Raw genomic sequence first — 26,595 nt, forward strand, 5'->3', positions numbered from 1 at the left:
AACGACATCCATTTCCCAACCACATTGTTGCTGTACGTCAGTAATGCACCTAATGTTCCTTGCCTCACCTGGAGAACAGACTCCCATTTCCAGGGACAGTCAATAAAAAGTATCTGAAACAAGTATGCAGTTCCAATTTTGTATGATTTATTATTTCATGGTCCATATACACTGAGCTGCCTAAGACACTTTCAGATAACTGCGCACTGTGGAATGACTGCAGTTTGTACAACACACCTTTCAACTGCAAGTAAGCTACTGCATCGTCTCAGCAGATGTAGAATTTCATACAATAGAAACTGTTCGAGGCAAAGATTAACATACAGCAGGAGATTTACTAAACAGGGGGGAAATAATAGAATCACAGAGTTGGAAGGGACCACCAGGGCCATCAAGTCCAACCCCCTGCACAATGCAGGAAATTCACAATTAATTCCTCCCCCCCCCACACCCCTAGCGACCAGAAGATGGCCAAGATGCCCTCCCTCACATGATCTGCCTAAGGTCACAGAATCAGCATTGCTGACAGATGGCTATCTAACCTCTTCTTAAAAACCTCCAGGGAAGGAGAGCTTACCACCTCCCGAGGAAACCTGTCCCACTGAGGAACCGCTCTAGCTAAATTCTTCCTAATGTCTAGACGGAAACCCTTTTGATTTAATTTCAACCCGTTGGTTCTGGTCCGACCTTCTGGGAAAACAGAAAACAACTCGGCACCCTCCTTTATATGACAGCCCCTCAAGTACTTGAACATGGTTATCACATCCCCTCTCAGTCTTCTCATCTTCAGGCTAAACATACCCAGCTCCTTCAACCTTTCCTCATAGGACTTGGTCTCCAGATCCCTCACCATCTTTGTCGGCCCTTCTCTGGACACGTTCCAGCTTGTCTACATCTTTCTTAAATTGTGGTGCCCAAAACTGAACACAGTACTCTAGTTGAGGTCTAACCAGAGCAGAGTAAAGTGATACCATCACTTCATGTGATCTGGACACTATACTTCTGTTGATGCAGCCCAAGACTGCATTTGCCTTTTTAGTTACGCATCACACTGCTGACTTATGTTCAGAGAGATTATTCATATCTAGAATAACCAGATGAAAACTGGAAACCTCAAAATTGGCACCAGCATCAGAATAACTGCGGGAGTTGCAATTCCAAAAATGCAGGGTAGGAATGGAAACAATCTGGTCCAGATTAATTTGTCGTATGTATAAGATTTTAAGATAATAAAAAATGTACCTAATATGCTTGTATTATTATTTCATGTTACTTTTCCATTTTATTAATTTCCCCTGTTGATGCTGCACACCAAATGCATTGGGGTTGCAAGAATGACGACAGAATGTGTTCCCCTTTGCACCATTTGTTTCTCTGCCTTCGTTTTGCCTCGCTGCAGCCCCCTTCTTTTCTTCCCAGATGAACAATATAAAATCCCTCTAACGTTTTGCTAGGAAAAAGTGAGGCCAGCAGGAAAAGAGGCAGACCCAACAAGAGATGGATGGACTCAACAAAGGAAGCCACAGCCCTCCGTTCGCAAGACCTGAGCAAGGCTGTTAAAGATAGGACGTTTTGGAGGACTTTCATTCATAGGGTCGCCATGAGTTGGAAGCGACTTGAGGGCACTTAACACACAAACACACATGCACAGAAAACACACACACAATATTTGGCAATGGAAGTGCCGGTTCTCTCCAGACGAGCCCAAAAGGAAGAGGCAGGACAGGCGGGGGGGGGGGGTGAATTAGGTCCCCTCCTTTGCAAACCTGCAGACCAGCGGCCAGTTCAGAGCCCTTCTGAGGCTCCTGGGGATCCTACAGCAGAGGAAGCAACAGCAGGCACTGCAAATACAACTAGCCAACTGTGGCCAAACGAGCCACGGGGGGGGGGGGCAGAAACTGGCCCCGAGCCCCGCTGGGCCAGATCAAAAGGGTCCGCCCAGCAGTCAAGAGCCAGACGAGCTCAGGCTGGTTGCAGGGAACAAACCCCCACGTGGGTGGGAACACCAACCCCAGACCTGCTGCACGAGACCCTCCACGGACTCACCTCCCCTGCAGACGTGCAGAAGCCCGGGTCTCCCTCCACCCGGGTCGGGGGGCCAGACAGGGGAGAGGCCCCGAGGGACTCCATGTGGGCCAGGTTTCCTTCTGCCGCTCTGGGAAAAGCCTGGCGGAGGCAGAGTGAGCCTCGATGGTGCTCGCAGCGCCTTCTGGGAAACGTAGTTCCCTGCAACCACCAGACCCAGGAGGAGGAACAGAGGCCTTTGGAAAGAGGCGGTTTCCTCGCTCGGCTTCTGGGCCTGGGGGGAGCAGCTTCCTCTTCTGACGGCCCCCCCTGCAGGGGAGACCAGCTGGAGAGAGGCTGACAAAGGGACAGAGGGCAACGGGGAAGAAACACTTTCCTGCCCAAAACTGTAGGGTTGGTTGCAGCACTTTGTTCTCCCACAGGAAGCTTCGCTTTTCCAGGCATTCACCTATGAAAAGGGAGGGTGACCAGGCCCAGGCTGCTCAGGCCTTGCAAACTGTCAAGCTGGGTCTTCCTCTTTTCCTGCCGCCTTCAACTTTTCCTAGCCTTATTGTCTTTTCCTATGACTCTGGTCTTCTCATAATGCAACCAAAGTACGATAGCCTCAGTTCAGCCATTCTAGCTTCTAGGCTTGACTTGATCGAGAACCCAGTGATTCTTTCTTTCTTTCTTTCTTTCTTTCTTTCTTTCTTTCTTTCTTTCTTTCTTTCTTTCTTTCTTTCATTCATTCATTCATTCATTCATTCATTCATTCATTCATTTTTGTATTCCTAGCCCGCCCTCCCCCAGCGAAGCTGGGCTCAGGGCAGGTTACAACATCAAAATTTCCAATATACTAATAACAATAAAATATATAAAACCACAGAACAACCCGATTAATTTAAAAGATTAATATATAAAAGATTAGTATATAAAGATATATATAAATATATATAGTATATAAAAATATATATAAAACATTAGTATATAAGTGCATACTGTGGCAGTATGTACATAGTATTTAATCAGTTCGGCTATCCACCCTCAATTAGGTCCTAAACTGAGGGTGGGGAGTAGGGAGGCCAGCACAGATCTTACTTAATCTCACCTGCGACCGTCCTCAACCATAGGCCTGGCGGAACAGCTCTGTCTTACAGGCCCTGCGGAACTCCTTCAGGTCCCGCAGGGCCCTGATGTTATTCGGCAGAGCATCCCATCAGGAGAGGCCCTGGCCCTGGCCGAGGACAGCCGCACATTTCTTGGCAATCCACAGCATGCATAAAACTCTCCTCCTATGTAATTTTTGCACCATTTAATGTCTGAATCTTTGCTTGAGTTCCATTTTTAGGTATCTGGTGGGTTCTATAACCCTAATCCCTATTGCAGTTTATTGAATGTCCCATCCTGTTGATGGTATTGACTCGCTCTGTGTAATCTGCCTTGAGTCCCAGTGAGAAAGGTGGATGGTAAATAGCATAAATTTAAAAGAAAAATAAAGGAAAACATGGACAGAAAATCCTTTGACCCTCAGGCTGGCCAAACCAGTGGTTCCCAAACTTTTTGGCCACCGCCCCCTTGGTTCCACAAACTCAACCCCAGCACCCCCTACCCTATCCAACACACAGTTGAAGGGGCCCACCTCTAGCACCCCCTGCTTCCCCCTTGCTCCTAGTGCCCCCCTAGCTAACTCACTGCTCCCCAGGGGGTGGTACTGCCCACTTTGGGAACCGCTGGGCCAAACACTTCCCAATTGATGATATGGATGTGAAAGAATAGCTGTGGCTCAGAAGTATTTATGTATGGTCTGGAACAAGAGAATCTTAAGGATCATTTACTCCCAGATGAGTCTGCCCATCAACTAAGATCTTTGGCTGAGACCCTCTGTCAGCTGGTGGGTAGTTATCAGAGACACAAGCCTTTTCTGTAGTAGCACCCCAGTTATGGATTTCCTCCCCTAAACGCTCAAATTTGCCCCATGTCTCAGCTTTTAACATACACATCTGGCACGTCTTCTGGTATTTAGGTGACGCTTTATCATTTTTATCGTTCGTCTACATCAGTGGTTCTCAACCTTTTTCGAGTCGTGACCCCCTTTTACAATTGCCAAGTAACCTGCGACCCTCGTCACATTTGCATAAATTTGCATAAATGACATTTTCAATAGGATAAAGAAAACACATTTGTTTTTTTGGCAGTCCAGGGTATCCATATATATAATTACTTTAAAGTTTAAAGTTTAAAACAAACAAGCAAACGGTACTACCACCTGTTGCGCAGCGGCTGTGATGGTGTGGCGCAGCAACCTTTCCTGGCAAGGAGGAAAGAGTGCCTTTGAGCATGCACTGCATTCCTTGTCCTCCCCTCTCCCCCAAAAAACTCTTCCAGGCAGGCCGGGGCTCTCATGAGGAAACCCCCTCTCTGTGACTGGGACACTGCTTGTGCACAGAACTGCAGTTATTCCTCAAAGCGGAGCTCCGTTTAATCACCTCACAAGAGTGAAGGGCCAGGAAAGAGCCGAGGGCCGCTTATCCTGCTCTGACTTTTCGTGCCTTTTTCTCCCCTCCGCCAGTCACCGCTCCTTCTGCGCCTCACCGAACCTGCACGCTAGAGGGGGAAATCCCGAACTGCGCATGCACCTCGACTCTCTCCCCCTTGGCCTTGCCAGAGCGGAACTGATGACTCAGGGCAGAGCGGAATCAGGGCAGAAAAGCGAAGCCACACTACAGACACGCGCACTTGGATTCCAGGCTGAAGCTCCCGCCCCACCAGAGCGTGGCTAAAAGTAAAAACAACGTGGCTGTAGCGGCCTCAAGGGGGACCACCCTCCTCTCCTCCGAGACCTGAACTGGCCAAGCCAGGGGAGCTTCCTCGGCCTCCCACACATCCTGCCGCATCATCCGCCCGGCGCAGGTGCGACCGCGCCCAGGGCTGGCCCGCCTGCCTCTCAGCTGGCAGCGGGGCTACAGCTGGTGTGCGGCGGCACGCAGCCGCGTCTCTGCAGCCCGGCTCCTTCTTGCTGTCTATCGGCCAGTTCCTCATCTCTCTGCTTGGGGTGTTCCCTGCCCTCGAGGATGGATCAGGGTTACAGGGCGTCTAGGTTAGTCCTGGACAGCCCGGGATGGGGGCTGTCCCAGGACAGTGGCGGCGACCCCCCAGAAAACACTTCGCGACCCCCTTGGGGGTCCCGACCCCCAGGTTGAGAATCACTGGTCTACATTGTAATGGAAAGGCGGGATTGATGACCAAACAAAATAACCAAACAATAAATGTAAACAAATTTATCACCCATTCTTTCCTAAGGTTTGTTTGTGCATGTAAAAGGATACAAACTGTTCCATCCTCTTCCTGGCCACAGAATCAATATTTTCAAATTCATTGATCATATTTATATCACATCTTTCCTCCAAGCCAGTCACTGGCTTAAAAGTTACACAATTAATCAAAAACCAAGATTATAACTGTTGGGAGGAAAAAGTCATTGTTCCTTTGTTTATACGGGAGCCCATAAAAATCTCCACAGAGGAGGTATTCCTGCCAAGGGAATGAATCTTTTCTCAGGGAGACGCCAACAGAAGTACATTCTATTGGTGGTGGAAAATGCGGTAAAGTCACAGCTGGCTTACGGCAACCCTATAAGGTCTTCAAGGCCATAGATGCTCAGTGGGGGTTTGCAATCGCTTGCCTCTTTGTGGCGACTCTGGACTTCCTTGGTGGTCTCCCATTCAAATACTAACCAGAACTCACCCTGTTTAGCTTCCAAGATCTGACACGTTTTGGCTAGCCTGGGCCATCCAGGTCAGGGCACACTCTATTGACTCAGTGCTAAAACTGGTTTCCCTGAGTTGTGTGTCCTCTCGTGTCTAGCAAGATGCGCTTTCCGGCTGAAGCTTTTCCCACAGTCTTTGCATCCATGTGGCTTCTCCCCCGTGTGGGTTCTCTCATGCACTACAAGGGTCGACCTGGCGCTAAAGCTTTTACCACAACATGCACATTGGAAAGGTTTCTCTCCCGGGTGGTCTCGCCAATGAGTAAGGAGGTGCGATTTCTGGCTAAAGCCCTTCCCACAGTCTGGATATTTATGTGGCTTCTCCCCGGTGTGGATTCTCTGGTGGCTATTCAGATTTGTTTTCTGGCTGAAGCTTTTCCCACAATATTGGCATTTGTGCAGCTTCTCTCCTGTGTGGGTTCTCTCATGGGCAACAAGGGTGGACCGGCCACCAAAGGTTTTCTTACAGTGTGAGCATTTGTATGGCTTCTTCCCTGTGTGGGTTCTCAAGTGTCCAGTAAGAAGGGAGCTCAAGTTGAAGGTTTTTCCACAGACAAAACACTTATAGGGCTTGTCTCCTGTATGCACTCTCTGATGGTTCGTCAGCTGGGATTTGTTACTGAAACCTTTCCCACAGTCTGAACACTTGTGCGGTTTCTCTAAAGCATGGGTGTTTTCATGAGCAATCAGAATCGATCGCAGACTGAAACTTTTCTCACACTGTGAGCACTGAAACGGCCTCTCTCCGGTGTGAATTCTCTGATGACTATTAAGATGAGCCCTCTGGCTGAAGCTTTTCCCGCAGTCCGAGCATTTGTGTGGCTTATCTCCTGTGTGGGTCCTCTCGTGAGCTAGAAGAACAGACCTGAAACTGAAGCTTTTAACACATTCCAAGCACTTATACGGTTTCTCCCCTGTGTGGATTCTCTGGTGCCTTCGGAAGGTTGCACTCCAGCTAAACGTTCTCCCGCACTCAAAACATTTATAGGGCTTGTCTCCCGTGTGTATTCTCTGGTGGCTAATAAGCTGTGACCCGGCACAGAAGGTTTTCTCGCAGTATGAGCATTTGTAAGGCTTCTCCCCAGTGTGCGATCTCTCATGCACATTCAGGTTTGTGCTCCTGCTGAAGTTCTTCCCACAGTGAGAACATTTAAAGGGCTTTTCTCCCGTGTGGATTCTTTGGTGGATATTAAGGTCTGATTTCTGGCTGAAGCTTTTTCCGCAGTCCAGACATTGGTAAGGTTTTTCTCCTGTGTGGGTCCTCTTGTGCTTAATAAGGTCGGTGCTCCAGCTGAAACTTTTCTGGCAAATGCTGCATGTTTTTCGCCTCTCAGCCCGCAGAATGTTCTGTTGGGTTGAGGTTTTGGCAAGATCCCTATCTGCTCTCCTATAACAAATGGATTTCCCACCTTTGTGGTTTCCTCGCTGCCTCTCAGGCGTAGGCTGACTCTCAAAAGCATTTTCCTGATCAGGACACCAAACCCTACCAAGGTCGAGTTCCTCTACCAATGACCCAGGAGACTCCAATCGATCAGTAAATCCTGGGGCATGATTTTCCTCCTCAGTTTTGAGTATCCAGTCAACACTTGCTCTAGCAAAGGAAGACTCGTTCTCTGCAGAAAAGAAAGAACCACAAAACGGGGAAGGCTTTCAATTTCATTCATTGAATTTACAACTGGTATGCACTATACTGGGGAGGGAAGGTAGTATGGTATAGCCTGATCTCGTCAGCTAAGCAGAGTGAGTACTTGGAAGGGAGACCCCCAAGGAAGACTCTGCAGAGGAAAGCAATGGCCGGCCCCTTCTGCTTCTCACCTGCCTTGCTGGGGTCAACTGTGACTGGATGGCACTTATTGCACTATCCTGAAGGTTCGGAGGTGGGGGGAGTTGGAAGTTGGACAACAAAGAAAATTTAAAAGCCCCATTATACAGAGTGAAAACATTACAGGACCACGTCGACTTGATCCTCTCCAGCAAAGTCAGTTCACAACAGAGAAGGCCAAGTGGCAAGGTGATTGCAGACCAGGCCGTGAGGTGACAACCACACACTTCCAGCCAATGAATAGAAAGAGGGGAGCCAGTCACAAAACAGGTGCCACAGCTTACCTTCAACCACACAATGAAGATCTTCCACAGCAGTGCTGTGGTGGCAGCTGCTGCAAACTCAACATTTCTAAACGTCTGTCTCCCTCTATCAGTGCCTTTCACCTGCCGGCGAAGACATTTTTGTGTTGTCTGGCATACCCCCAATAATGGTTATTGGCCCTCGTTATAGTGCTGTTTATGTGTTTTTAACTGAATTTTATAATTTTAACTATTTTTAATTGTTTAAATGTTTTAATGGTTTTACGTTTGCCACCATGTGGACCCTGACTGAGAAGAAAGGCTGTGTAAAAATGTTTTAAATAACTGACTACATAAATACCCACATTGCCAATCAAATCTCCAGTGGCCAATCAGAAGCTTTGTTGGGTGAACCCACCATCTGGTCCTGCCCAGTTTCTAAAAGCACTTGGTGGGTACCACCATGGCACCCCTGGACACCACGTTGGGGACCCCCGCTCTAACTACTGCATCACACTTCTCTGCCACTTCCCATAACAGCTCTCCCGTAACAGCACATCTTACCGAGTAAGCCATAATCCCCTGGCTTAGTTTCTTCAGATTCCAAAGGAGCCGGCTCTTCTTTGGGGGAATTCAAAGATGTGTCATCCCTAAGTGGCTCCAGGATCTGAAACAATAAATGATTTTTTTGTCAGGCCTGACTGAAACCCGATTCAGGCATATCTCTGTGGGAGGAATATATCACTTCTGTGGACCCAAAGTCAGGCCATTATAGAATTCAGCTTTGCCATTAGAGAATCATAGAGTTGGAAGGGGCCAGCTAGTCCAGCCCATTGCTCAATGCAGGATCAGCATAGAGCATCCCCGACAAGTATTTGTCCAGCCGCTGCTTAAAGACTGCCAGTGAGGGGGAGCTCACCAGCTCCCTAGGTAGCCAATTGCACTGTTGAACAACTCTTACAGCTAAACTTTTTCCTAATATCTATCCAGTACCTTTCCGCCTGTAATTTAATCCCATTATTGTGGGTCCTATCCTCAGCTGCCAACAGGAACAGCGCCCTGCCCTCCTCCAAGTGACAGCTTTTCAGATACTTAGAGAGAGTAATCATGTCCCCCCCTCAATCTCCTCCAGACTGAACATTCCCAACTCTCCCAGCCTTTCCTCATAGGGCTTGGTCTCCAGGCCCCTGATCATCCTCTTCGCTCTCCTCTTCATCCTCTTTGCTCTCTCCACATCCTTTTTGAAGCGAGTCCTCCAGGACCTCGCACAATACTCCAGGTGCGGCCTGACTGATGCAGTGTACAGCAGGACCGTGACATCTTGCGATTTGTATGTTATGCTTCTGTTTTTACACCCCAAGATCGCATTAACCTTTTTTGTAGGCTGTAACAGTAACATCTGGCCACAGAATCCACACGTCCTGGGCAGGCAATATACTTCCCTGCTGACAGACAAAGAGGAAATACTTCTTCACACAGTGAGTGATTAAAAATGTGGATCTTGTAGGTTATCCGGGCTGTGTAACCGTGGTCTTGGAATTTTCTTTCCTGACGTTTCGCCAGCAGCTGTGGCAGGCATCTTCAGAGTAGTAACACTGAAGGACAGTGTCTCTTCAGTGTTACTACTCTGAAGATGCCTGCCACAGTTGCTGGCGAAACGTCAGGAAAGAAAATTCCAAGACCACGGTTACACAGCCCGGATAACCTACAAGAACCAATGAACTCTGACCGTGAAAGCCTTTGACAATATTTTAAAAATGTGGAATTTGCTACCAGAAGATGTAGTGATGGCCGTAGGCACAGACGGCTTCAAAAGGGGATTGGGCAGATACATGGAGGATAGGTCTGCCAGTGGCTGCTGGCCATCGTGTCTCAAGGGAACTTCCGCATTAAAAGGCAGTCAGCCTCTGAACAGCAGTGCCAGGGAAGGGTTTTGTGCTCTATGCCCTGCTGTCAGTCCTCCAAAGAAACTGGTTGGCACTGCGTGACACAGGATGCTGGACTAGAGACCACTGGCCTGATCCAGCAGTGCTCTTCTGGTGTTCTCCATCACAATTGCCTTGGAATTCAGATCATTGTTTTGGAGAGTGGCATGGGATGAGCACCTTCTCTCCCACCAAGGATCCCTGCCTGGAAAAGGTCCCTGCTGTGGCATTTTGCATAAAGCTCTTCTCAACCTGCTTTGTGTTGCATTCAATTCAACTTTTCAACAGGTGGCCCGACAACAGATTCAGAAGCAAGATTTTGGAAAAACTGGTTTTGTATGTATATGGGGGGTGTTAAAAATGTTGCCTCTCCTAGTGGATTGGGGCTGTTCCCGATTACAAAAAAGCCACAACACATTCAGCAATATTCATTTTCCATATAAGACTCTCACAATTGTGGACCAAAAGTATGGGTTGGCATTGTCTTCCCTGTAGAAGCAATGATCACAGGTTCACCACAGATTTTCTCCGGTTTCTATGCAGACTCTTAATGCATTGTGGGATTTTCCTCCTCTCCCAACTCCTTGGATAAGCTCTTCCTTTTCTTATCTATCTACAGTAACCTCAGACCCGAAAGGAAGGGTTTTCTCTTCCCCCCCTTTCACTCTCGCTCTAGGCTCTCCACCTACCAGCTCTTATTTATTTGTTTATTTAGAATATTACAGTCCCTCCTTTTGAGGGTCCTGCTTGAGATAGCTCTTAAAAACCACAATATTAAAACACAAGCCATTGGACATAAGCAGTACAAAAACGATCGATAACATCACTAAAAAGCACTATACGCCAGCTGTGACTTGATGAGAAAACTTTAAGAGCTGTGACTAGCCAAAGGTCACTCAGTTGGCTTCATGTGCAGGACTGGGGAAACAAATCCAGTTCATCAGATTAGCCTCCGCTGCTCATGTGGAGGAGTGGGGAATCAAATCCAGTTCTCCAGATCAGAGTCCACCAATCCAAACCACCGCTCTTAGCCACTACAACATGCCAGCTCTCATCTAGTTAGCGTGGAAGGAAGGATCCCACCAGGCAAAAGGACAGGAAACTCATTCTCATAACCTTGGCAATCACCCTCCAGGTCAGCTGGCCACAGGGATGTTTCTCTACTGTGAAGGTAAAAAAAAACACTCCACTGTCATTGGCTCGAGCAGAACCCTAATCTGAACAAGGAGGTAAACTGACCCCAGAACGTGTATGTATGTGTGTCTTAAAGATGACAGTTGTCCTGTGCACTTTCTCTCCCCCCGCTTGTAATTTCTGACCAGCTGCAGTGTAGACAGGAATGATGGTGGGGTCATGCTTACGCCCACATGTACTGAGTAGAAAATAGGGTTGCCAACCTCCGGGTGGAGCTTGGCGATCTTCAAGTATAACTGGTCTCCAGACAACCGAGATCAGTCCTCCTGGAGAAAAGGGCTGCTTTGGAGGGTGGACTCTACAGCATTATACCCTGCTAAGGTCTCTCCCCAAAATCTGCCCTTCCCAAGCTCCCCACCCCCACCCCAAATCCCCAGGAATTTTCCAGCCCAGAGTTGGCAACCCTAGTAGGAAATGGGCATGAAACCCTAGGCCAGGGGTGTCGAACTCATTTGTTAGGCGGGCCGGATATGACATAAATGGCTCTTGGTCGGGCTGGGCCATGTGCACATGAATAAATAAGTAAATAAATACCATAGAAAGAGAGAGAGAGAGAGAGAGAGAGAGAGAGAGAGAGAGAAAGAGAAAGAAAGAAAGAGAAAGAAAGAAAGAAAGAAAGAAAGAAAGAAAGAAAGAAAGAAAGAAAGAAAGAAAGAGGGAGGAAGGAAGGAAGGAAGGAAGGAAGGAAGGAAGGAAGGAAGGAAGGAAGGAAGGAAGGAAGGAAGGAAGGAAGGAAGGAAGGAAGGAAGAAAAGAGAAAAACCTCCCACACACATCCCTGGCCACGTCAGTGGCGCGCAGCCCAGTGGCCACTGCAAAGCACCCCCCCCCACACACTCCGGGCCGCCCCAGTGGCCCCGCAGGCCGGATAAAAGCCCTCCGGTGGCCAGATCTGGCCTGCGGCCGCATGTTTGACACTCCTGGCCTAGGCCAACATCGACAACATATTTTTCGCCTGCAGTCTTTGCTCCTTTCCTAACAAAACAAAATACTGAAGTATAAGAGGGCTGATTTTTACTTCAGCGGCTTATTTGGAGGTCATTTGGACTCCCACCCTGGTTTAGCAGAGTGGAGCGGAGATGAAACTCACTCACTTGCTTCTCTGCTGTTGTGGCCGCTCCCTGCCTCCGCAGGAAGTCCTCGGCCAACACTACCGCCTGGGCGCAGGTCTCCGCTCTGCGCTCCCTCAGCCAGCTCTGGATCTCGGGGGGCAGGACAGCCAGGAACTGCTCCAGGATCACCAGCTCCAGGATCTGCTCCTTGGAGCGGCTCTCTGGCTTCAGCCACTGGTAGCAGAGATACCAGAGCTGGCCGCAAACCACCCGTGGCCCGTCTCCTTCTCGGTAGCGCAGCTGCCTGAAGCGGAGGCGAGGGGCCTCCGCGCGTTGCACGGTCTCGTCTTGAATCTCCTCCTTCACCTCTGCGGCATTTTGCACAACGCTGTCTTCCAGCTGAGAGTCCTTCTCAAGGCCGAGCCAGCTTCCGAGCCTTTGCTGGCTTCTAGCATCGGCTGCCCCTTCCAAAGGAACCAGAGGCGCCTTTAGGTCCTCCGTTGGCCCTCCCATGGCCCGTTGGTTCCTCCATTGCAAGTGTGAGGACTCAACCATCTTGAGGAACTCTTGCCACTGGGTTTCCCAGTACCGCGCCAGACCGTCCTCTGGTTCCTGTTTAACCACACCGTTTGGAAATTCCCTCTGGCACATATGAGGGGGACACGTTTCCTCCAAGTCCTCCCCGGGTTTTAGGTCTGCTGGGTCTTGTTCCTCCATTTTTGTATTTGTCTCTAGCACCGTCTGAAAATGGGGGCCTCAAGTGGAGCGAGAGCCCGGTCCAGCAGCCGTTTTGTCTCCGGCCACAACCTCCTCCGAAGTCCATTGGTTCCCAGGTCTTTTTTTGTGTGGCAGTTGTTGGGGGAAGCTTATATTGTGAAGGCCCGGCAAGAGATCCTTCCCTCAAGGGTGGTTTGACCCTAACAACAATATTTGCTCCTCATGCCACACAGATTTTTCTTTTTCTTTTTTGGACTGAGGACCAGAGGCCATAATCTTCAAGGCAAGCAAAAGGTAGATGCTCCCTGTGGAAAGCAAGACAAAATTGAAAACGTGAAAAGCTGCGTACGGGATCCTTTCCTACAGTTTTTACAGAAACCTCATTTTTTTAAAAAAGGAGAGTCTTCCCTAGTGGACAGCCTGATACTTTCGGCAAGCCCACAAGCAAAGCAAGGCACCGTGCCCGTTTGCCCTCTTGCAGTATCCGATATTCAGGGGTAAACCACCAGCGTGGTGTAGAGAACCGTGTTCGATTCCCCACTCCTCCATATTAGTGACAGACTCTAATCTGGTGAACCGGGTTGGCTTCCCCACTCCTCCACATGAAGCCTGCTGGGTGACCTTGGGCTAGTCACGGTTCTCTCTGAACTCGCTCGGCACCACCCAACTCACAAGGTTTCTGTTGTGAGGAGGGGAAGGGAAGGCGATTGTAAGCCACATTGAGACTCCTTACAGTAGAGAAAAAGCAAGGCATAAAAACCAACTCTCCTTCTTCTCTTCTAGACATAGATGCTCCTTCTAGCCATTTTTCAAATTTACACTAAACAACAGCTGCACGGAGCTAGCCAGCATTTGGGGATTCAGATTATTTTGCTCTTTGTTGAAACCCAGCACTGGCTGTTTCAACGGCATCTCAGAACATGTGCTGTTGGCAGTGCCTCTGAACATGCATCAAGTGCTTTCTCCTCCACTCCCTCCCGCACCATTTATTATTGGAAAGCAGGAAGCCGAGCTGAATAACCCTCCAAGTCACTGGCATCTGTGCAACCGTGGGCCCCTGCCAAACGCAACCCGTTTTGAAAAGACCCTCTCGGCTAGGGTTGCCAGCCTCCCAGCGGGAGCTTTGGCCTAGATCTGCCCGTCCCCTGTTGCCTCCTTTGCAAACAGCTCTGGGGAGTCTAAACTTTTCCAATGCAACAAACAATAGCAACATTTATTTCTTCTTTTGCAGCGACAGATCCCCCCCCCCCCCCCCCCGCTGCTACTGAAGCTCACCTCTCCAGCCCCTTGGAAATCAGCCGCTTCCTCCTCCGTTAATGTAACCCACCCAACAGGGTCCTTTCCATTGCACCCCCCACCCTCCTTTCCCAGTTACTCTGATCCTCTCTAGGAAAGGCTTCTCGGTTTGCTTTAACCCTTCAATTTGGAACATTTCAGCAGGACTGGCCCTTTCAATGAAGAGGCTTTGGAAAAGCCTCCCTGGCTTTCTTACCCTACCTTACTTCGCCCACCTCCACCCCCGAAGCCCCAAATATGGGTGCAGTCGTGGGCAGATTAGGGCTGCCCACCCCCATTTGGGGTCTGGAGATCTCCCGGAATGACAACTGATCTCCAGGTAGGATTGCCAACCTCCAGGTATTATCATAGACTTGCCTTTATTGAAGAAGCTGCTGCGAAATGGGACAACTTACCGGATACCCATAATATTGGCAACTATGGACTATGAATTTAATTGATATCAAAAGAAAATATATGAATTGTACTTAAGTGACATTTATATGTATGAACATTACCTGTTGAATAGAACTTGCACCTTGCACTTTTGTAACTATGGCTGGAATGCTTTGGTTATAAGCATTATATGCTTGTTTACTTGTATGACAACTTTTGTTACACATTTTGAAATGCATTCACTTGGCATATCAATTTTGTGCTTTTTTCTGCCAGTAGTGCTTTTGTGATTGTTTAACTAGGTACTAGCTGGAGACCTCCAGCCGATAGAGATCAGTTCTCCTGGAGAAAATGGCCACTTTGACAATTGGACTCTATGGCATTCTCCAAACCCTTCCCTCCTCCGGCTCTGCCCCAAAAATCTCCAGATATTTCCCAACCCGGAGCTGGCAACCCTATCTCCATATGACAGAGATCAGTTCTGGAGAAAATGGACTGCTTTGGGACTGCTGCAGCATTATATCCCACTGAACCCTCCCCAAATCTAGCCTTCCCAGACTCCAGGTGTTCCCCCACCTGGAGTTGGCACCCCTAAGTGCAATGCTCTTTGCACATGCTCAAAGGTGCTACTTAATTGGACATCAGAGTTCGAGTCCCCACCCCCAGAAGAGGCTATCAGAACATCAGAAAAGGTGCAGATAGGATCCCGTCCGACCAGCGCTCTATCCTAGTCCATTTCACACAGCCACCCACTAGTTGCCCTATAGGGCCAACAAACAGACCTTCCTCCATGGTTGCCAACTTCCAGGTAGGACCTGGAGCACTCCCACAATTACACCTAATAGCCAGATGACAGAGGTCAGTTCCCCATCCTGAGAAAAATGGCTGTTTTGGAGGGGGGACCTTAAGGCAATGTACCCTGCTGACCCCCCCCCCAAAAACCCACCCTTTCCAGTCTCCACCCCCAAATCTTCAGGAATTTCCCAACCCAGAGCTGGCAACCGTACCTTCCCCTGATGCTGCCTCCTAGCATTGACATTCAAAGGTTGACTGTCTCTGGTTATGGAAGTTCTATTAAGTCATTGTTTCTGATAGCCATGGATGGACCCATTGCTTATGAATCTGACAGGCAGAAATCCACCAGGTGATGTTTCCCTTTCTCTGTTGCCCCATGATGCGAAGCAGACACCCTACTGACTATCCGCTTGTCACCTGACTGTTTGCTTCTTTATTACGTTTTAATCTGCTTGGTTCTCTAAGGAATTCTGGGCAGGGTGCCTGGACCCCTCTCCCCATTCTGTCCTCACGGCAACCCTGTGAGGTAGGCTAGGCTGAAAGAACAACTGGCCCAAGGTCATCCAATAAGCTTCATGGTCAAATGAGGATCTCAAGGCAAGTCAGTCTGGAGAAATAAAACATCCTGTCCCTTTAATAGGAACTTAATTGGATGGGATTTCCCTCCATGCCTTGAAAAGCTTCAGCTGCCTATTTCCACCCATGTAACATTGTTTTTTTCCCTTCCGGGCAGCTGGCAACCCTACATCCCAAATCTTAGAGAAAAAGAGTGGGAAGAGGCCTCTGACAGGAGACAGAGAAAAAGATGTGCAAGAGCGCCACAGGTTACAAGGCGTTTATCTAATCACTTGTAGCCACTCCAAAGTTTTACAAAATAGTAGTAACATCAAAGGTTCAATTAAATTGCAAACATTACAGCATACAAATAATGAGCAAACACACTTAATTTCTGATGATAGCTACAGTAAGCCCCATGTAACCTGTTGTAAATAAGTTATATGTAATTACTGTGTGATATTTGTACTAGTTATTCTTCTGTTTGTTGCTGAATTTCAAGGTTACAATCCGAAGAAGGATATTGAAACGGGATACTAGCCGACAAAGCTGTTGGGGTTTTATGTTATGTTATCAACGCTTTTGCTTTTTTGTTTAAAACTTTGGAGCAGCCGCAAGTGATCAGATAAACGCCTTGTAACCTCTGGTGCTTTGCACATTTTCCCCCTCTGTATTCTAACCGCTACATCATTTGTCTGCCTTGCAGCTCACAAAGGTCATTGATGCATCCCGGCTTTGACTCATGTTCCCTGCCGTTCTGACCCGATTCTTCAAAGCTGTTGGGGTTTTATGTTGCATTATCAATGCTTTTGCTTTTTGCATTTAAAACTTTGGAGTAGCCGCAAGTGATTAGATAAACGCCTTGTAACCTCTGGTGCTTTGCACATTTTCCCCCTCTGTATTCCAACCGCTACATCATTTGTCTGCCTTGCAGCTCACAAAGGTCATGGATGCATCCCGGCTTGGACTCATGTCCCCTGCCATTCTGACCCGATTCTTCATTTTGGTTCTCAGGAGCTCTATGCGGGTTAAAAAGATGAGGACTCTCGATGCCCTTTTTCAACATGCAGGCTTCCCAGTTTTCCAAGGGTTACTCTGATAGAACTCTCAGCCCTAGAGAGGACCGGAAAGAAGAAAGAAGGGGAGGCGTGCCTGAATACAAAAATAAGACAGTCTGAATTTAGACCCCCCCCCCTTCCTGCCAGGCTTCAGAGCAGCTGCCTTCAGAGATTAATAGTGTGGTGAGCCCCCACCCCCAGCATAGAGTAATAGAAAGAGCTGTTTGCATGATCAGGGAAAGATGATCTTGTGTTGTGCTGGGCTACATCGGTGTTCTATTGCTCAAAAGGACTTACTCCCAGGAAAGTGCACATAGGATTTGCAGCTCGGCCGGTGCCAGACTGGAAGCTGGAGATCCCCCTCCCCCAGCTGTACCTTCCTTACAATATAGGCCAAGCACAGGCCAGTCTCCAATTTACCTTTTCTGGGAAGGTGATAGAAGAAGCAGAGTTGGTTTTTATACGCCGGCTTTCTCTACCACTGGAGGGAGAATCAAACCGGCTTACAATCACCTTCCCTTCCCCTCAACAGACACCCTGGGAGGTAGGTGGGGCTGAGGGAGAGTGACTAGCCCAAGGTCACCCAGTTGGCTTCGTGTGTAGGAGCGGGGAAACCAATCTAGTTCACCAGATTAGCCTCCGCCGCTCACGGGGAGGAGTGGGGAATCGAACCCGGCTCTCCAGATCAGAGTCCACCGCTACAAACCACCGCTCTTAACCACTACACCGCGCTGGCTCTCATAGAGAGTGTAGTAGCGGCAGAGCTGTTCCAGGAGCTTCCCGGATGACCCATCTGCCCTGGACCCATTTCAATCCAGTTTCAGGTCTGGGGATGGATATAGGGCTGCCACAGCATCACCGGGCACCCCCTGGGAAGTAGGGCACAGAGTGGAAATGATGTCATGAGATACATTGATAAGGCTGCAAGGTCCCGTCCCCCCCCCGGCCATCGGCGAGGGAGGGGGTGGGGGGATCTCACCAGGCTTAAAATGGTGCCTAGGTCTGTGTGATGATTAGAGTTGCCAGGTCCCTCTTCACCATTGGCGGGAGGTTTTGGGGGCTGAGCCTGAGGAGGGCAGGGTTTGGGAGGGGAGGGACTTCAATGCCATAGAGTCCAATAGCCAAAGCGGCCATTTGCTCCAGGCGAACTGATCTCTACCTGCCGGAGATCAGTTGTAATAGTGGGAGATCTCCAGCTAGTACCTGGAGGTTGAGCAATCAAAATATACACCACCACACTATTGCACACAGTCAGGAACTTAGTATGGAGTCGGCTAGTTAATTTCAAGTCAATCACAGACACAAAGTAATCCAGAACTTGATAATTTATCTCATAGGTGCAAAAGTGCAAATGTGCAGTGAAAGACAATTTTCTCTTGAGTAATTTTTACAAAGGTAACTGGAGAGCAAAATTCAAAAAGTCCCGTGAGGGTAAGGTTTCAATAGTATTTCAAGAAGAATGAAGAGGGGGACGATCGTTTCAGTTCAGGGGCTGAAGAAGAACTGAAACGATCGTCCCCCTCTTCATTCTTCTTGAAATACTATTGAAACCTTACCCTCATGGGACTTTTTGAATTTTGCTCTCCAGTTACCTCTGTGAAGATTACTCAAGAGAAAATTGTGGAGATTGTTACCTTATAGGATTGAGAACATAGGATTGCATATAGAATTGTATGTTGTAAGTCTTTCACTGCACATTTTCACTTCTGCACCTATGTGATAAATTATCAAGTTCTGGATTACTTTGTGTCTGTGATTGACTTGAAATTAACTAGCCAACTCCATACTAAGTACCTGGAGGTTGGCAACCCTAGTGATGACGTCACTTCCAAAAGGGACATCGTTATGCCGCCGACGATGAGGAAGATGCTCTGCTGTCTGGGCAAATACCAGAGTGTCTCCCCGTCGTTGCCTGTGTGATTATATCATCACACCGGCAACGTTGAGGTCTAGGCCTCGCTTTAAGCCTGGTAAGATCCCCACTGGCCAGCTGGATGGCATCGGGGGGGGGGGGGGAAAGGGGTCCAAAGGAGGTTCCCTGCCCCTGGCGGGAGTCTGGCAACCCTAATACGTCAACCTCCCTTCTGATTGAAAACTCAGGCATGGTGTCAGCTTGACAGGTGACGCTCTGGAAACCCTGCCCCCAAAATGTATGGTAATACCACAGAGTTTCAGGTAAATTACAGAATGCTGAGTGATGCACTGAAATCACAGCCAGGTTTTCACCTGGAAGTGATGCCAATGCCTCATGTGATATGTCATCGCAGGGAAGTGTCTTTCCAACTGCCTGTTATCTGAGACCCTTTAAATGGCGGTGGCAACGGCGGTTTGTAATAATTGTCCGTCTCTTATCCCCAGGAAGATGCCTTCTTGCTATTCCAGAATATGGTCATTTCTGGTTTAACCTCCACTTATGTAGAGATCCCGAGGGACAGGAAGAACAAAGACTCCTTTGGCTCCTAGAGATCAGGAAAGAGGCTTTCGGGAACGCGAGCCTGACAACTCTGACCTTGTCCGGAGGCAAAATGACCACAGCAGAGGAGCGAGATCTCCAGTTTCCTGCCCAGTTGGAGCAAGGGGTGCAGAGCGATATCAGAATGGAGGAGGAAAGCTCAAGAGGCCCCCAGCTGACTGAAGAGTCCAGAAAAGCCCCGCACGCCCGCCAAGCTGGGGGATTCCCGCCAAGGAGCCTGGGAGAAGAAGTGAAACAGGAACAAGACGAGGGGCAGCTTCAGAGATGGGAAGTCCAATGGCAGGAGTTCCTGAAGACGGTGGAAGCCTCTCCGTCAGAGTGGAAGAACCCCCAGTGGAGGGGTGAATGTGTCCCTTCAGGCGAAGCTGAGGTGGTTCCCACTCCGCTTCTAGGTCGGCCTGTCTCCGGCTGCCAAATTGCAGGAGAGCAGAATCTACCAGATCCTCATGAACCTCCCGGGCAAGTGTGTGCCAGGCTCAAATGTGGAGACTTTGGGCAAGTGAAGGAAGAAATGGAGGGCCAGGAGGCCCTTGGCCCAGAAGTGCAACGCCAGCGCTTCAGGGGGTTCCTCTACCTGGAGGCCGAGGGCCCCCGCAGTGTTTGCTGCCAGCTCCGGGAACTTTGTCATCGGTGGCTCCAGCCTGAGAGACGCACCAAAGAGCAGATCCTGGAGCTGGTGATCCTGGAGCAGTTCCTGGCTGTCCTGCCCCCGGAGATGTTGAACTGGGTTAAGCAACGTGGCCCAGGGACCTGCTCTCAGGCCGCCGCCCTGGCAGAGGAGTTCCTGCTAGAAAAGCGAGCAGCGGAAGGGCTGGAAGAACAAGTGAGAGGGACATAGGAATTTCCGCAGGGCTTGTCGTCAGCCCTGAGAGTCTGCTTTGACTGATGGGCAGGACAAAGCTGTAGAATAAATTAACCTGTACACCTTAGAAGGGTCTACGGTTGCCCAAATAAAAGCAGAGAAGAGTATTCTGTTAAAATTCTAAATAACAAGAGGAACACCCGCAAGGGCTTGTGCGGGAGGGGGGGGGAACAGGACAGTCCCTCCCCTCTGCCTGTTTTTGCAACCCCCCAGGTTCTGCCCACAGTGTGTGTGTGTGTGGAGGGGAGAAGCCCAGATCCAGATTTCTGCCCTTGTGGTAGAGGTGCTAACTCCAGGTTAGCATCCTCCTGGAGATTTGGGAGTAGATCCTGGGAAAAGCAGAATTTGGAGTGGGGAGGAACCTCAGCGGAGTACAATGCCATAATACTGTCGAAGGCTTTCACGGTCAGAGTTCATTGGTTCTTGTAGGTTATCCGGGCTGTGTGACCGTGGTCTTGGTATTTTCTTTCCTGATGTTTCGCCAGCAGCTGTGGCAGGCATCTTCAGAGGAGTAACACGGAGAGACACTGTCCTTCAGTGTTACTCCTCTGAAGATGCCTGCCACAGCTGCTGGCGAAACGTCAGGAAAGAAAATACCAAGACCACGGTTACACAGCCCGGATAACCTACAAGAACCAACAATGCCATAAATTTGCAATGCGGATTCTATGACCTTAGGCAGATCACAAGAAGGAGGGCATCTTGGCCGTCTTCTGGGCATGGAGTAGGGGTCGCTGGGTGTGTGCGTGGGGTAGGTAGTTGTGAATTTCCTGCCTTGTGCAGGGGGTTGGACTAGATGACCCTGGTGGTCCCTTCCAGCTCTATGATTCTATAATTCTATGAAAGGCCACCCTCCAAAGCAGCCATTCTCTCCAGGGGAACTGATCACTGTAGTCTGGAACTCAGCTGTACTTCAAGGAGATCTCCAGTCCCCATGTGGACGCTGGCAACCCTCTCCTGTGATGGGACATGGAGTGGGGGTGGGGGTGGGGTCGCTAACACACCCTTTCTGGCCTTTACCTGAATGGACTCTTCATTTCTGCTTCAGGGTCTGGAGCCAATGGAAGAGGCAGCCCTGAACACTTCCAAAGCAGCACAGTCTTCCTTGCGCCACTGGCAGATGCCAGTCCACAGGGAGGCAGGACAGGAGGGTGACGCTGGAAGTGGAAGATTCCCAGGTAAGGGTTGACCTTGTGCCCGACTCATCCATCTATCATCTTTTAGCCCGCCCTTGCAGAGGTTCAGGGCTGCCCGTATGGGTCTTTCCTTCCTCCGTTTACTATGATGACCCTGTGAGGTAGGTAAGGTTGCCAACTCTGGGTTAGGAAATTCCTGGAGATTTGGGGATGGAGCCTGTAGGTGGGCCAGGTTTGGTACAGGGGTGGGGAGAACTTCTGTGGAGTGCAATGCCATAGAGTCCACCCTCCAAAGCAGCCATTTTCTCCAGGGGAACTGATCTCTGTAGTCTGGAAATGTGCGGCAATTCCAGGAGATCCTGTTCCAGGAAAACCTTAGACTTTTGCCCAAATTCCAGAGCATCCCTGCCATTGCTGGTGACGCATTGACGTAACTTCTGGCTCACATAGGAAGTGACATCAGTGTATCGCCGGTGATGTCATTACGTCACCAGCAAGGGCCTCCACCACCCGGTAAGTTGCCCCCACCAGTTGTCGGGGGTCTGGCAACCCTGCCAACACCGGCTCTGGTTTCACCACTCACTGGCAGGTAACCTGTGATTCTTTTTCTCTCTTAATAGGCAAACGGTTCAATAATACGAATGAGGAAGAGAAATGTGGTCTGGAAGGATCCGACCACACGGCTGCCAATGATGTATCCAAGAGAAGAGCAAATGAGATGCCGTTCCAGAATCTTAGAGGGGACTCAAGGTGTCCACGTGGGCCAGAACAGAAGGGAATGTGCCCCAGGGCAGGAACACAGGAGTCAGTTCCTTCTCAGGGCCCAAAACCTGCCTTTAAAACCATCATGCAACACAGAATTCACCAGCGGCAGAACCTGCACACGGTCGGTGGGCGAAGCTTCCGGCGGTCCTCAGCTGTTGTCAAATGCGAGCACACCCAAGTGAGGCGTAAGCCGTACTTATGCTCGGACTGCGGTAAAACTTTCTTCATGTTCTTAGCTCTGAGGACTCACGAGAGAGCCCATGCGGACCATGAAAGAAGCCAAGCAAGAGGGGCAAGCCATACAGTAGGGCCAATGCTATAAACTGTGGGAACAGGGTTGCTGAGCCGTACCTGGCAACTGGTGGGAAGCTTGGGGGGGAGAGGAAATGGGGGGAGGGAACCATGATGTCCTGTGCAATGCTATGTCACTTCTGGAGGAAACCCGGAAGGGATGGCAGGAAGCTCTAGGAATCACAGGAAACTATGGTTTTGCCATAGAGTTTCCGGCGATTCCTAGAGCTACCCTGTGTCACATCCAGGTTTTTCCCAGAGCTGATGTAATGGTGCAGATGCTGCCGGTTTTTTTTCCTCCTGCCGCTCCTTGGAGCAGTGGTAGACAACAGAAACTGGGGTGGTGGTGCAGAATTCATTGGCCCCACTGGGGAAATAGCAAGCCTGTGTGAGAAAGAGGTCAGCTTTGGGCTTGTTAAACATCTTCATCAAAAGCGGAGGTAGGAATGGACAGTGCAGTGTATGAGAAGATCAGATACAACAGCCATGTGATCTGAACCACCTTCCAAGCTGGTCAAGGTGGCAATGAGAATCAAACAGAGCCTAGTGAAAATGTGAATGAAGAGCCAGTTTTTATGAGGAATTGTGGGAGGGGAAAAACAATTTGGAAAGCCTGCCCCATCCCTCAAAATCTGCCTCTCTAGGATTCTCTAGGAACCCCCCCCCCACCCTTTTCCCCTTCAGCAAGGCTGCTGTCAACATCCCGTGCGCCTGGAGCATGCTTAGTCCTTTTCTGAGGGATTTTCTTTGGGTTCATTTTTCCGATGGCATATTTTTTGGCCTACCTGGAAGTCCTCGAATGACGCTAGAGCCTCGCCTTGACCACGAGTGATCCTGCTGCTTGGCTTTTCTTTTCCCTATGGGGAGGGGCAGGAGCCTCTAAAGATGTTTTTACACATTTAAATTATTGAAATGTTCGTATTATTTGAGCCAGCCATTTCGTGATGAGGGATTCCACCCATGTAGTCATGGGCACTGGCCAGTAGGTGCTTTGCCCAGCACGAGTGCCACTCTATGTGCCACAGTGTCGACAACTGCAGGTCTTGACAAATACCTAAATACAAAAATCTCCACCTCTTTAAAAACTAAAGAATGGATCTGTGCCTTTAATCACCATATGTCAGGCAGAAATTCAAGAGGTTGAGGTATCCTAGCACACAGGTGCTGTGAGCACAAAAGCTGCCCCCATGGGTATTCTGCCTGCCGGTGCCAGGGCAGAATACTTCCTTTTATCTGTTTTGAATCTCTCCCCCTCCAGCTTTAGCAGATGACCCCCGTGTCCTAGTATTATGGGAGAGGGAGAAAAACATCTCCCCCTGTCACACAGTAAAGGTAAAGGTCCCCTGTGCAAGCACTGGGTCATTCCTGACCCATGGGGTGACGTCACATCCCGACGTTTCCAAGGCAGACTTTGTTTGCGGGGTGGTTTGCCAGTGCCTTCCCCAGTCATCTTCCCTTTACCCCCAGCAAGCTGGGTACTCATTTTACCGACCTCGGAAGGATGGAAGGCTGAGTCAACCTTGAGCCGGCTACCTGAAACCGACTTCTGTCGGGATTGAACTCAGGTCGTGAGCAGAGCTTTTGACTGCAGTACTGCAGTTTAACACTCTGCGCCACGGGGCTCTGCCTGTCACACAATGCATCGTTAAATTGTGGAACTCCCTGCTCCAGGATGTGGTGATGGCTGACAGCTTGGAGGGCTTTAAGAGGGGAGTGGACATATTCATGGAGGAGAGGGGTATTCATGGCTGTTAGAATGGATTCTAGTCATGTTGCATACCTATTCTCTCTAGTATCAGAGGAGCATGCCTATTATTTTGGGTGCGGTGGAACACAGGCAGGATGGTGCTGCTGCAGTCGTCTTGTTAGTGGCTTCCTGGAGGCACCTGGTTGGCCACTGTGTGAACAGACGCTGGACTTGATGGGCCTTGGTCTGATCCAGCAGGGCCTTTCTTATGTTCTTATGTTCTTAGATCCCTCCCCAAACCCCACCTTTCCCAGCCTGCATCCCCGCCCCCACCCCACCCCCGGCCCAGATCTCTAGGAATTTCCCAACCCAGCATTGGCAACCCTATGATGCCACACACTGCTTCACAGAAGGAACATATCCACCAGAGACACATGGCCACATCTATAAAACTGTGGCAGTGTGGGAATTATTATTTTATTTTATTTTTTGAATTCTGCTAAACCTTTCAAGTGCGGTTTTAGCTATGGTTTCAGCTGCGGCTATAGGCAACCCTCAGTTGTGCCCCTCCCCAACTAGAGTTGCCAACTCTGGGTTTGGAAATTCCTGGAGATTTGGTGGGTGGAACCTGGGAAGGGTGGGGTTTGAGGAAGGGAGGGACCCAAATAAGGTATCATGCCATAGGGTCAACTGGCCACAGGAGCCATTTTCTCCAGGGGGAATTGGTCTCAGTCCTTTGGAGATCTCCACGCCTCACCTGAAGGTTGGCAACCCTGCCCCCAACATAGTCACTAGTTGTTTCTGCTTTTGGGAAGGACCAGATGCCAGCGCTCATACATAGATACTGCCTTTCTTAGCTTGGCCTGCTGAGAGGTGACGTGGTGAGGTCATTCAGTGGCTGCAGAGAATTCTTCCAGGGCTCCCGACTCTTGCTCCACTATCCATCATCCTGGTTTAGACAGCGGTGAGGTCATGGCTCTGGCTCCTCCTCTTCCTGCCATGTGCTTGCAGGTCAGCAGGTCCCATGCTACCACCTGGGAGTTCAACTTGGGGTGCAAGTCTGGAAAGGTTGGAGACCACTAAAGTTATGCCAGTAAGCTGGCCTGGACCACTTCTGGTTGTTATTCTCCTTAGATCTGATAGCCTACTGCCATTTATAGGCCTAGCCATTTAAAAAAAATGAAAGCCCTTAAGAGGTCCTTCTTAATTCATGCTTCAAAGGTTGGTCAAATCAAGCATTAAGAACCAGCAACTGAGATTCAAAGGTAACCTGCCTCCGAACATGGTGGTTCCATTTAGATCTCATGGCTATTAGCCGCTGATGGCAGATGGAGATCTGAGTATTTTAGACACATGACAGGTTGCTCACAAGCTCTCTTATTACATGTCGCCTTTTGTGAAGATAACCTTGTTTGGGTGCTCCAATTCCCATAATTTCTCCCCCCATTCTGCAGGTTCAGTTAATTAATTTATAATTTATTCAATTTCTGTCCTGCCGTTCCCAACAAAAGCCAGGCTCAGGGCAGCTAACAATCCAAACAGTCGGAAATTAATCTAAATTAGTAGATTAGTAGATTGAAATGACTAGAAATTAATCTAAACTAGTAGATTAGTAGATTGAAATGACTACTGCTGAAAGTTAAAAGATAAAGTGCCAAAGCAGGACTAAAGCTGAACATCAAGAAAACAAAAGTAATGACTACAGGAGAATTACACAACTTTAAGGTTGACAATGAGGAAATTGAAATTGTTCAAGACTTTCTATTCCTTGGCTCCACCATCAACCAAAAGGGAGACTGCAGCCAAGAAATCAGAGGGAGATTGAGACTGGGAAGGGCAGTCATGAAGGAGCTAGAAAAGATTTTGAAGTGTAAGGATGTGTCACTGGCCACCAAGACTAGATTAATTCATGCCATCGTATTCCCTATTACTATGTATGGGTGTGAAAGCTGGACAGTGAAGAAAGCTGATAGGAAGAAAATAGATTCCTTTGAAATGTGGTGTTGGAGGAGAGTGTGATGGATACCGTGGACTGCCAAAAGAACAAATCAGTGGGTTATAGATCAAATCAAGCCTGAACCGACCCTAGAAGCTAAAATGACTAAACTGAGGCTATCATATTTTATTGTCGAAGGCTTTCACGGTCAGAGTTCATTGGTTCTTGTAGGTTATCCGGGCTGTGTAACCGTGGTCTTGGAATTTTCTTTCCTGACGTTTCGCCAGCAACTGTGGCAGGCATCTTCAGAGTAGTAACACTGAAGGACAGTGTCTCTCAGTGTCAAGGGTGTAGGAAGAGTAATATATAGTCAGAAAGGGGTTGGGTTTGAGCTGAGTATTGTCCTGCAAAAGTATTGTCCTGTAAGTATCAAGATAATGTGCTAATGAGGGTATGGTATGTTAATATGGAACCATTGTATCCTGAAGTGATCTGTTAATGTGTGTAATCCAAAACTAATCTGTATGGCTATTGTTGAATGTTGTCTTTGTCTGGAGGTTTTTCAGGGCAGGAAGCCAAGCCTTATTCATTCTTAAACTCTCCTCTTTTCTGTTAAAGTTGTGCTGATGTTTATGAATTTCAATG

General features: G+C 49.0%; 3 protein-coding genes across 3 annotated transcripts in view; 1 reads left to right on the forward strand and 2 right to left on the reverse strand.

The window, feature by feature from the left end:
- The window catches only part of LOC130488068 (zinc finger protein 345-like), a 45,552-nt gene extending 43,422 nt beyond the window's left edge, over window positions 1-2,130 (reverse strand). Inside the window, exon 1 of the mRNA XM_056861688.1 lies at window positions 2,047-2,130. Within this exon, the coding sequence (XP_056717666.1) occupies window positions 2,047-2,130 (84 nt within the window). The remainder of the gene's footprint in view (window positions 1-2,046) is intronic.
- Window positions 2,131-5,812: 3,682 nt separating this feature from the next.
- On the reverse strand, window positions 5,813-12,721 carry LOC130488166 (zinc finger protein 883-like). The gene is made up of 4 exons (XM_056861807.1): window positions 12,275-12,721; window positions 12,047-12,178; window positions 7,877-7,978; window positions 5,813-7,117 (listed from the first exon to the last, which is right to left on the reverse strand). Exons 1-4 carry the CDS (start codon window positions 12,719-12,721, stop codon window positions 5,813-5,815), a joined length of 1,986 nt encoding a protein of 661 aa, XP_056717785.1.
- A 6,604-nt stretch (window positions 12,722-19,325) lies between these two features.
- LOC130493248 (zinc finger protein 24-like) lies at window positions 19,326-22,358 on the forward strand. The gene is made up of 3 exons (XM_056866949.1): window positions 19,326-20,096; window positions 21,184-21,313; window positions 21,892-22,358. Exons 1-3 carry the CDS (start codon window positions 19,326-19,328, stop codon window positions 22,356-22,358), a joined length of 1,368 nt encoding a protein of 455 aa, XP_056722927.1.
- The last annotated feature ends 4,237 nt before the right edge of the window (window positions 22,359-26,595 follow it).

This window comes from Euleptes europaea, chromosome 1, assembly GCF_029931775.1.
Source record: "Euleptes europaea isolate rEulEur1 chromosome 1, rEulEur1.hap1, whole genome shotgun sequence".
NCBI lineage: Eukaryota > Metazoa > Chordata > Lepidosauria > Squamata > Sphaerodactylidae > Euleptes > Euleptes europaea.

What these genes read in the sequence shown, in the direction of transcription:
- LOC130488166 (XM_056861807.1), bottom strand. Translation starts at nt 12,721, where the DNA reads ATGGAGGAACAAGACCCAGCAGACCTAAAACCCGGGGAGGACTTGGAG. An exon ending in GAGAAGGAGACGGGCCACGG is followed by an intron (nt 12,179 to 12,274) that starts GTGGTTTGCGGC and finishes ATCCTGGAGCAG; the next exon opens with TTCCTGGCTGTCCTGCCCCC. An exon ending in TCTTCATTGTGTGGTTGAAG is followed by an intron (nt 7,118 to 7,876) that starts GTAAGCTGTGGC and finishes TCAACCCAACAG; the next exon opens with AACATTCTGCGGGCTGAGAG.
- LOC130493248 (XM_056866949.1), top strand. Translation starts at nt 19,326, where the DNA reads ATGACCACAGCAGAGGAGCGAGATCTCCAGTTTCCTGCCCAGTTGGAG. An exon ending in CGGAAGGGCTGGAAGAACAA is followed by an intron (nt 20,097 to 21,183) that starts GTGAGAGGGACA and finishes TTTCTGCTTCAG; the next exon opens with GGTCTGGAGCCAATGGAAGA. An exon ending in TGGAAGTGGAAGATTCCCAG is followed by an intron (nt 21,314 to 21,891) that starts GTAAGGGTTGAC and finishes CTCTCTTAATAG; the next exon opens with GCAAACGGTTCAATAATACG.